Genomic DNA, 11,016 nt, shown 5'->3' with positions numbered 1-11,016 from the left:
TACAACAAAAATATAATTATTTGGTTACGTATAAACCATATATTTATAGTAGGTATATGAAACTGATGTATTTACTTAATGAAAATAGGATAATATTGAGAGCAATAATAAAAAGTCAAGAAAAACACTGTAAATTTTATTTTTAATTGACATCCAAAAGTTAGAAAAAAAGAAAAAAGCATACAAAATCCTAAAAATTTTCTGTCTTACTATTTTTACCTTAGTCATGTTGGTAAAATCACTATTTTTTTCTCAAAACTTTTACTATTTTTGCCTTTAAAAATAAGGTCTCTCATTATTGTGTCCAGTGCCTCAAGTGTTAGTTGAGCATGTAGTTGTATGGCACTATCGCTGTCTTGCTGATAGACTTTCTTCAGAACGATGTAGTAAGATTTTATGGTGTTGGGTAAAACCTGAAAAAAATAACAATTTTTTGATTACTAAAACTGCCAAAGTCAACTCAAGACTGGGTACAGTGTTACTCAATGTTTAGGTCGTGAAGTGGACCTTTCCACATTTAAAACAAATAAATAGAAAAAAAACATACTTCCAGAATGGCGGAACCAAGATTTTCAACAACGTTTCGGATTAGATGAACAGCAGCTCTTCTGACTGTAACATCGTCATCAGAGTTGATTGTACCACATACACAATTACATAACTATACAAAACAACATAATATGGTTTTAAAATATGTGCAAAAATAATTAAGCCACCATAATAAGTTTTATTATGTTGAAATAGCAGCGTGGTCAGAACACTTGGCTTTACTATATAAGGTCCTGGGTTCACACTGCTTTTATTCCTATAACACCCTTGAGTTAATTAGCAAAATTAATTAGCAGCAAAATTATGATCTATAATATTCCAAACTGCCAAGGCAACTCGAGACTGGGTCGGGGTAACTAATATTATTCTATGTTTTGGTCTTGAAGTCAACCTTCCCACATCAAGGACAAAAAATGTCGAATAAAATTAAATAAAATTTTAAAATAAAGTCTTACTTCTTGTTCAAATGTTGAAATGTCATGTTTTATCATCGGAATTAGATCAGACAAACTAGAAAGACAACTAGCTCTAATAAGTGGTCTGCTGTCTTTTGTTCCAATAAATAAACAAGGAACTAATTTTTTTCCATGGAATGGTGCCAGGTCACCTAAAAAAAAATTGTCATTTAAGCATCTTGTTAATAAGCTTGGGCAACAATATGTATGTTCAAACTGTAGGCCTACAAAATAAATAAAAATGCTGTTTATGGTGTGCGGGTAAATTATTGCATACAAATATTAGGTTAACAGTTGCAACCATAATATGACAATCAAAATCCCACTTAAATGGCAGGCTACTGACTGTTAATAATATTACAGAGATATATAAGCGTTAGTGCATAATTCTAATATGACCTTAGTATTTTATTTTCCTACAAATTAATTTATAGTTTAGCATAAATTAGTAATGGTTACCAGCAGCGTGGTGTAGTGGTAAGAACACTTGCCACACCACCATGAAGTCGTGGGTTTAATCCACACTGCTCTCATGCTGTAGCCCCCTTGAGTAAGGCGTTATAAACGATACAAATTCCTGCGGAGCTAGCACTTCATCAGCAGCATAATTATGGGCAATTATAGTTTTTATAATATCCCGTACTGCAAAAGGCAACTCGAGACTTGGTTGGGGTAACAAATGTAACTCTATGTTTAGGTCACGCATTTGACCTTTCCACATCGAGGATAAAAATATTTACAAAAAAATGGTAGCATCTTACTTATGGACATTAACTTAAATTGACCAATATGGACTGCGTACAACACATAGTAAAAATTAAATATTTAGATTTAAAATATCTTTTCTTACCCATAATTTTAATTATTCTTATTATTACTTCTCCTATTTTTAAACATTTTATTTCACATTTTTCATCTTTGACAAGTAATAAAGTAGTGTAAGTTGAAATTAATCCAGTAACGTAAGATCTAGAAACAAAATTTTATTAAAAATCACAAATGATTTAATAACAGACTAACAAATTTTACTAAAAAATTGTAAATATAAAAAACATATATATAACTTTTTTATATAAATGACTGGTATTTCGGCAAAAAAATGTATAAAAAATAGTATAAGCTAGAAGTTGTAATAAAACAAAGTTTACTGTACTTTGTTTTTGAATTTTCTTTTACAATTGAAGGGGAAAAATTAATTAGATCGACAATTGATTGTACGATGGAAAGATATACAAAAGAATCTTGTTCGTTTTCTAGTTTTTCTATGAATACATCAAATAAAGTTTCTATTTTTTCGTTTAAATTTTGACTTTTTTGTTTGAAGGCTAATGATAAATATCTGAAGGCAGCAGCTCTGTAAAAAAAATTAAAAATTTTTTTTTTTAAAAAGTGAAGAAAATTAATACTACACTTAAAGGTCTGGATTAATTCCCATTGCTTTTATGTCATACCACCCTTATGTTCTTTTGTCATACCTAAAAACCTATCAGAAAGTTGAAAATATTCGATTACGGCAAAGAGTTAACCTAGAATTAAACCAGAACATATAAAAGTACCCTAATTTAGAATGTAAAGTCAGCTGTAACTTTTCATAAACAACCACCTAAGGGCCTTTAACTCCTAGGCACAATACCTTTTACTACCCTTTGCTGTCATTAAGAACTATTTGCAAGTCAAAAATTTACTAATAGATCAACATAACAATTCAGAATTAAGCTTTTGTAAAAAAAAGCATTTATTTGGACTAAAAAATTTCCAATCTTAAAAAAATCCAAATCAATCTGTAAAAAACATTCAAATTAGGAAAAAAGTTTTTTTTGTTGTTTTGTTACCTTATTGGAGGGTTAGGGTCATGAATTGAATCCAAGGCATCTTCAATAGATTGTAAGGTTATATCTTCTTTGGGTAAACTATCTTTGTAACTATTTTTTTTTGACATTTCAGATTTTGAGTTTAAAACTTTGCTGCCTGTAAAAAGTATTTTAATAAGATTTGGTAATATTTACAGTGTGGTTAGAACACTTGGCTTTACTACACAAAAGGTCCTGGGTTTAAATCTCTCTGCTTTCATTCTGTAGCGCTCCTGAGTAAGGAATAAAAGGTATAAACTTTTGCTGAGCTAATACTAACATCAGTTACTCCGACCCAGTCTCGAGTTGCCTGTGGCAGTTTGGAATATTATAAATTATAATTGCCCGATAATTATACTGCTGATTAAGTGCTGGCTTAGCAGGAGTTCATACCGTTTATAGTGCCTTACTCAAGGGCGCTACAGCATGAGATCAGTAGGAATTGAAACCATTACCTCATGTGTGGTGTAGCAAGTGTTCTTACCACTACACCACACTGCCGGCAATTATAACTTATAATATTCCAAACTGACAAAGGCAACTTAAGACTGGGTTGGGGTAACAGTTGTTACTTTACGTTTGGGTCGGGCACTCGACCCTTCAATATCTAGAATAAAGATATATAAAAAAAATAAGTTGCCAGATATGTGAAAATATTATTAGGCTATAAGTGAAAATAAATAAAAATGTATAAAGATATTTACATCCTGATTCTTGTTTTTCAATTGGTTTAAAAACATCAGGAATTTCTTCAATTAAAATTTTCTTTGGTTTTGAATCTGGTTTTTCATTATTTTTTTTAGAGTCTTGCTGTTGTAATTTGTCAAATGATTTTTTCTGATTCTAAAAATTAAAAAAAACAAAAAAGTTATAATTTTTACATTATTAAAAAATTGTTTATAAAAATCAAAAAAAATTTTTTAAATAGTTTAAATGGTAATAAACTATATGCAATTAAATTAATTTGAATACAAAAATGGGAGTAAAAGTTCATCGTACTTATTCTCTTACCTTAAAAGAGTTAGAAAATAATTCTTGGTTGTAGCAGGCACCTCTTGTAGAAATAGCAATGGCAAGATCAGAGGCTGTGTCCTTGTCAGATTGAGTTAAAAGTGGTGACTTGGATATTTTCTTTAAATATTTTTAATAAGTAATGTTACTTCATTTTTTTCGTATTCAGTTTTTTTTTTGTATATATCTTTATTCTTGATGTGAAAAAGTTGAATGCGAGACTTAAACATAGAGTAACATCAGTTACTCCGACCCAGTCTCGAGTTTCCTGTGGCAGTTTGGAATATTATAGATTATAATTGCCCGATAATTATGCTGCTGATTAAGTGCTGGCTCAGCAGGAGTTCATACCGTTTATAGCGCCTTACTCAAGGTCACTACAGCATGAGAACAGTGGGGATTGAACCCACGATCTCATGTGTGGTGTAGCAAGTGTTCTTACCACTACACCACGCTGCCGGTCAATATCGCCTTACCCTAGAGCGGTACAGCATGAGGGCAGTGGGGATTGAATCCACGGCCCCCAGCAGTGTAGCAAGTGTTCTTACCACTACACCACGCTGCCGGTTCAAGCCGTTTATGCCACCTTACTTAAATGTGAAAACATTATAGCATGAAAGCATTATAATACCTGCAGTAAAGGAACCATGTCTTGCATTGCAGCATATTCTTCAGTTGACAGCTCGTTTAATAAACAAAGAGCAAGAATAGCAAGACAGGATTTTAAACTTTCCAGATTGTCGTTTTTTTTTTCTGCTGGTTTTACACCATCAACTGATTGTTGAAAAATCATCTAGAAATATAAATAAACTTGATTTAAAAAAACGAATAGAATATTATAAAAATAATTAATGCTTATAGAAAAAACTCATATTGTCAATTTTTATGTATTTATTATCTTTGATAAGAGAAGGTTGACTTCACGCCCTTAACATAGAGTAAATTTGTAATACGACCCAGGCTCAAGTTGATTTCAGCAGTTTAGAATATTATTGTTTATAACTACTTAATAAATAATCTGCTAAATGTGTCGCTTGGCAGAAATTTATACTGTTTATAGGACCTTACTTAACAACCCCATCATAAGATTGTGAAGTCCACCTTTAACATTTTAGAACAAAATAAATATTTAAAAAAATATTGATATCACTACCTTTACAAAGCCACATATTTGGATAACATTGATGACCAAATCACTAGGTTCGTTATTTTCACACAAACTCATGATCAAAGCAAATGTTATAAGATGGGATTCATCCTCCAATAAGTGTGAAGATGCCTTTTCTTCTGGGCTTAATAAACTGTGTGATACATCATTGCCTGCCTCATCAAAATTAGCTAAATTCTGAAAAAAGATAATTATGAGTGTTTAAGAACACATAACATTTTAATTCCTTATATAATGAAGCTTAGTGAAAAATATACATAAATATATATATTATATGTCCAATTTAAAGGCCTACAAAATTAAAAACTGCTAATTGTAGTGCACTGGTAAATTATCAAGGAAAAATGTTAGTTTATAGTTGCAACCAAATCATGACAAGTAAAAATGTTTATAATATTTTTTTTTTGTATATATCTTTATACTCGATGTGGGAAAGTCGAATGTGCGACTTAAACATAGAGTAACATCAGTTATTCCGACCCAGTCTTGAGTTGCCTTTAGCAGTTTGGGATATTATACATTATAATTGCCCAGTAATTATACTGCTGATAAGTGCTGGCTCAGCAGGAGTTTGTACCGTTTATAGCGCCTTACTCAAGGGTGCTACAGCATAAGATCAGTGGGGATTGAACCCACGACCTTATGTGTGGTGTAGTAAGTGTTCTTACCACTACACCAGGCTGCTGGTATATGGCAGACTATGGACTAGCAAAAACTAACAGTGTAAAATATCGGTAAAAGCTACCATCTGTAACATTAAAGGTCCTGGTTTCAACTCCACCTACTTTTATAATAATGTTAAATACTTGTACCAAACCTAAAATCCAAACTAAAGACTAATAATAAACCAATAACCTAGGTCAATAAAAACTGGCAAAGGCAACTTAAGACTTTACTACATTTAGAATAAATACAAAAATTTGGGTTTTAAAAATATAATTTCTTACTTGAATTAGTGATAAAAACACATGGGGTAAATATTCTTTGTTAGTCTGTAATAGTTTGTTAATTGCCTGCACTTTTAAATCTTGATTTTCTATAACTTGCTCAACTGACCTATAACAAAACATTATTATTATTATTAAAAAAAAACTTAAAAAAAATTTCAAGAACACCGGCAGAGTGGTGTAGCAGTCAGAACACTTGCTATAGTACTTGAGGTCTTGGGTTCGATTTCCACTGCCCATATGCTGTAGCGCCCTTAAGTAAGGCGCTATAAATGGTATGAACTCTTGCTAAGCTAATACTTTTTATTGGGTAAGTTTAAACAATAATATCTTAAACTGACAAAGGAAACTTAAGACTAGGTAACTGATGTTACTCTATGTTTAGGTCGTAAAGTCGACCTTTCCAAATTGAGGATAACAATATATAAAAAAAATTAATAGTCAATTTAATATAACCTTACCCATCCAATTCAAATTCGTCTAAAATTAATTCTCCAGTTTCGTTAAACGCTGCTTTTACGTTAAGTTTTAAACTAAATTGTGACGTTTGTTTAGTTTTAATACAGCCACATGCTTGGAGAAGATACTGTGAGGCGACTGAGGGCTTTAAAGTTTGGAGACTCTTCTGTATAAGTTCAATAACCAATGTCACAACATGATTTATAGAGTTTCTAAAAAGCAATCAATTCCTTTTTTTCAAATTTGTTTATTCTCGATATAAAAAGACCTAATTTTTTGTTAATTTTTAAAAATTTATTTATTTGCGATTTGAGAAGGTCGACTTTACGAACTAAACAAAGTTTAACATACGTTACCCTGACTTAGTCTTGAGTTGCCTTTGGCAGTTTGGGATATTATAGATTAGAATTGCCCAAAAATTAAGCAGCATGTTGAAATTGTCAAAACGCCTGGCTTTACTACATAAGGTCCTTGGTTCAATCCCCACTGTTCTAATGCTGTAACACCCTTGAGTAAAACACTATATATAGTATGAACTTCTGCTAAGCCAACACTTAATCATCAACTTAGTTGTCAGGCAATTATAATCTCTAATATCCAAAACTGATAAAGGCAACTTAAGACTAGGTCAGGGTAACAGATGTTACTCTGTTTAGAATGTTAAGTCAACTTTTTCCATTTAAGGATAAATAAATATAAAAAGGAGGCTACTTACTGTGTGTGGGTATATACTTGAAAAAATATTTTAAAATAGGGAAGCAGATATTTTATAATAGATTTCTCTCTGTATTTGTGTTTAAACGTTGCTAATAGTAAATGCAGATTCTCAACACATTTTTCTAAAGATGAATCGGAAATTTCTAAAACAAAAACAAAACAAGTAGTACCGGTAGCGTGGTGTAGTGGTAAGAACACTTGCTACACCAACATGAGGTTGTTGGTTCAATCCCCACTGCTCTCATGCTGAGCGTTCTTGAGTAAGGCGCTATAAACGGTGTGAACAGGTAATCAGCAGCATAATTACTTGGCAATTATAATCCATAATATCTCAAAATGCAAAAGGCAACTCGAGACTGGGTCGGAGTAACAGATGTTACTTTATGTTTAGGTCGCGCATTAAACTTTCCAACATCAAGGATAAAGATATATACAAAAAAAATTTTGAAAAAAAAATAACGAATATGTTTTTTTACCTTTGCCTAAATGTGTTTCCTTGATGCATTTGCAGTGAATAGGTAAAAGTATTGAATTAAAAATAAATTTTTCTGCCATTTCAGGGTATTTATGATTTATATCCAAGACAGTTGCAGATACAATTTGGGACAAGATTTGTTTTTCACTCCTGGAAAAAAAATTAAGTTTGTTATTTTTTAAATTTTAAATCCGCATTGGTATAAATCTATGTCCAACTTCTAGGATTATAAAATAAAAAAAATGTAGTTTGTGGTTCAAGGGTAAATTATGACAAGCAAATATAGGGTAAACGTGGTTAAAATATTATGACAAATAAAATTTTGGTAACCAACAAGTAAATTGAATGGTAACTTCTAAATAAAGTATTTGACAGTGTGTGGTAGTGGTAAGAACACTTGCTACACTACATGAGGTCAAGGGTTTAATCCTCACTGCTTTCATGTTAAAGCCAATACTTAATCAGCAGTTGAATTAATGGGCTATTATAATGTAAAATATCCCAAACTGCGAAAACCAACTCGAGACTGGGTCAGAGTAACTGTTACTCTATGTTTAGGTCTCGCATTCGACCTTCTCACATTAAGAATAAATTTAATATTATTAAAAAATATCAAGAGTTTCAACAATTACAGAAAAAAATATGTGCTTGGTATAGTACAGTGATTAAAATACTTAAATAGTCCACAAGAGGTCCTAGGTTCGATTCCTACTGCTTTTTATCATAACTTTATAAAGTAAAGACACTATTTACAATACTAACTTAGGCCAAGCCAAAAAACAAAAACAAAAAGCTTAATGATGAAGTATACACAGAGCTAGTCAGTGATATCTAAAATCAATACCAACATACAGCTAGACTTAAGCAGGTGAAAGCTTTTACCTTCCAACTTCAGCTTGAAGCAGTTTTATTAGTTGAGGACAAATGACTTCAAAATATTTCTCGACTGATTTGCTAGTTGAAGGAAGTGTGGATAATATAGTTGAAATAATATCTGCCTTTTTCCAATCACTTACACCGGCATCTAAAGAATAAAAACAATTTTTCTTAGAAAAAATTCCTCAAGGCAAATTGCATTGCAGGTAGTTAAAAACATATTTTTGAGATTGTTCAAAAAAAATTTTTTTGAATAAACTTCAATTTATTATCAATAGGGGAATGCATTAGCACTTAGCAGAGTTAAGAATTTAATAAAAAAAAATTTAAATTTAAAAAAAACTAAAAACTTATCCCAAACCAATATTTTGAAAATTTTTTTATGTTAACTTTTCCCCGATGTGGCAAGGTCGACTTCTCGCCCTAAACATAGAGTAACATCAGTTACCCTAACCCAGTTTTAAGATGCCTTCAACAGTTTGGGATAAAATAGATTATAATTGCCCGATAATTTAACTGTTAATTAAGTGTTGGCTCAGCAGGAACCCATACCATTATTAGCACCTTACTTAACGGTAGTACACCATGAGAGCAGTGGGGATCGAACTCATCACCTCATATAGTTAAGCAGAGTGTTTTAACAACTTCACTATGCTACCAGTAGTATTATAAAATCAAGCACAAATTGCTTACCAAATGAGGCTGTCATTGAACTAATAACTGCAAATACACCACTAGGTAGCAGCAAACATTTCGACAACAAGTTCCCACATGTGTTATTCAACCATGGCGGGCTTGTTCTTGACGAAGAACTTTGCAAACTTAAAAGACATCGGACCACAGCAGCCAAGTGCGAATGTTTTGTTATAATTTCGGTTAAAATACCAAGGCATTTGTGGCGTTCTGGTTTTTGTAGCTGAAAAAGGCAAATTTAATTTATTTTAGTTCATATTTATCCTTGTCTTTACAGCCTAAGCACAAAGTAACATGAGTTACCTTAACCCAGTATTGAGGTTACGTGTTAGTATGAGTAAATCCTAATAATAGCAGGAGTAAGTACTGTTTTAGCACCTTCCTTACTTTATGGCACTTTAGCATGTAAGCAGTGGGAATCAAACCAAGAACTTTATGTAGTAAAGCCAAGTGTTCCAACAACCACTACACTATGCTGCCAGTTAAAGGGATAAGCAAACCAACACAAAAAACTTTGGCTTTAAAAAATTGTCATTTAATTGTAAAACTTATTGATTTAACTTACATATTTTCGTGACAAAGGTGAGTAGGAAAGTTGTATCAAAGCTCCCAATATTTGCAACAAATATCTAGGAAGCAAAATTAATTTCATTTCTTCACAATCAAGAGTTGTCAAAAGCAACCTAAAAAAAAACAAATTACAACTTTTCTTTATTTAATGCATTAATTTATATTATATGATAGATAAAGTAGTTACATTACAGAACAAAAAGTTTAATGTTTATTAAACAAGTCCTAGGTTTTTCCTTACTGCCTTTATGTAGCACACTCAAACCAACAGCTTAGACAATATTACTAGGTCAATAATATCTAAGAATGTCAAAGATAACTCTAAATTGGGTACCGACATCACCCTACATTTGAACTGCAGCATGGTGTAGAAGTTAGAACACTTGGCTTTACTACATGAGGTCCTTGGTTCGATCCCCACTGCTCTCAAGCTGTAACGCCCTTGAGTACAGCGCTATAAACTCCTGCTGAAACAGCACTTAATCAGCAGCTTAATTATCCTGCATCTATAATATCCCAAACTGCTAAAAGCAACTCGAAAGTGTGGATTACGTAACTGATGTTGTTTTATGTTTAGGTTGTGAAGTTGACCTTTTCACACCGAGGATTAATAAATATAAAAAAGTAACACCCTTACATTGTTGCTTCATGTAAGTCAAAAAAATAGCACGAATTTTTTGTTCGGGATGGCACTGTCTGCACTGTTAACTGAAAATCGAAATGTCTGGTAAGCCCAATATCGACGATAAATTTCAGGAAAATGTTTGCATATTTAGTATGCGCAATTGACAGTACGTTTGTTCTAACAGTGTCGTTTAAGTGTTTTAGGTCTGTTTCTGTTATAAACTTATTAAGTCGACCCAAAAACTGTAAGCAATGTAGTATACATCGTGATTGAATACAGCCGTTGTCTGTTGTATTACAATGGCAGTGTGAACAGCATTTTTGCCCAATGTTTAATGTTTTCAATCCTTTTTTAATAATTGTTTCTATGTGACCACAGTTTTCTGCCAAGATAATATCATTGCCACCTGAAAAAACATAAATTTAAAAGTAAAAGTGTTACTTTTACTAAAATTTAAATCAAATGTAAAGGATTTGTGCTTGGGTTTTTATACTTACTTTCCCATTTTTCAGTTATTATTGATGAAATCTGTTTTAGAATTTCCAACTCCATTTTTTAACCGTCAAAAATTTATACACATATATATTTCCTAAACAAAATGTATCTAAACAAAGAATTAAA

The 11,016-nt window shown here is 31.8% G+C and overlaps 1 protein-coding gene across 3 annotated transcripts; it reads right to left on the bottom strand.

The window, feature by feature from the left end:
• On the bottom strand, positions 1 to 11,001 carry LOC145759753 (transport and Golgi organization protein 6 homolog). 3 transcript variants are annotated; one of them, XM_082573593.1, is made up of 19 exons: positions 10,893 to 11,001; positions 10,408 to 10,801; positions 9,766 to 9,883; positions 9,201 to 9,423; positions 8,514 to 8,655; positions 7,633 to 7,781; positions 7,155 to 7,299; positions 6,442 to 6,651; positions 5,981 to 6,089; positions 5,019 to 5,210; positions 4,497 to 4,658; positions 3,866 to 3,985; positions 3,559 to 3,697; positions 2,837 to 2,972; positions 2,158 to 2,358; positions 1,855 to 1,973; positions 1,005 to 1,156; positions 548 to 661; positions 1 to 413 (listed from the first exon to the last, which is right to left on the bottom strand). In XM_082573593.1, the coding sequence occupies exons 1-19, from the start codon at positions 10,945 to 10,947 to the stop codon at positions 225 to 227; spliced, it is 3,069 nt and encodes a 1,022-aa protein (XP_082429719.1). In that variant the 5' UTR covers positions 10,948 to 11,001; the 3' UTR covers positions 1 to 224. The 3 variants fall into 3 exon arrangements, with proteins under 3 accessions (XP_082429719.1, XP_082429720.1, XP_082429721.1); XM_082573594.1 differs by having other exon boundaries at positions 3,866 to 3,946; XM_082573595.1 differs by lacking the exons at positions 1 to 413; positions 548 to 661; positions 1,005 to 1,156 and adding an exon at positions 1,430 to 1,595.
• Positions 11,002 to 11,016: the final 15 nt, after the last annotated feature.

This window comes from Corella eumyota, chromosome 7, assembly GCF_963082875.1.
Source record: "Corella eumyota chromosome 7, kaCorEumy4.1, whole genome shotgun sequence".
Taxonomy (NCBI): domain Eukaryota; kingdom Metazoa; phylum Chordata; class Ascidiacea; order Phlebobranchia; family Corellidae; genus Corella; species Corella eumyota.
This window is presented reverse-complemented; position numbering and strand designations above follow the sequence as displayed.

Excerpts from the sequence above, each read along its gene's own strand:
- LOC145759753 (XM_082573593.1), bottom strand. The coding sequence starts at position 10,947 with ATGGAGTTGGAAATTCTAAAACAGATTTCATCAATAATAACTGAAAAA. Across the intron at positions 6,652-7,154 it reads CAAGTATATACCCACACACA|AAACTCTATAAATCATGTTG; the intron begins GTAAGTAGCCTC and ends ATTGCTTTTTAG. Across the intron at positions 1,974-2,157 it reads AAAGAAAATTCAAAAACAAA|ATCTTACGTTACTGGATTAA; the intron begins GTACAGTAAACT and ends TTTTGTTTCTAG.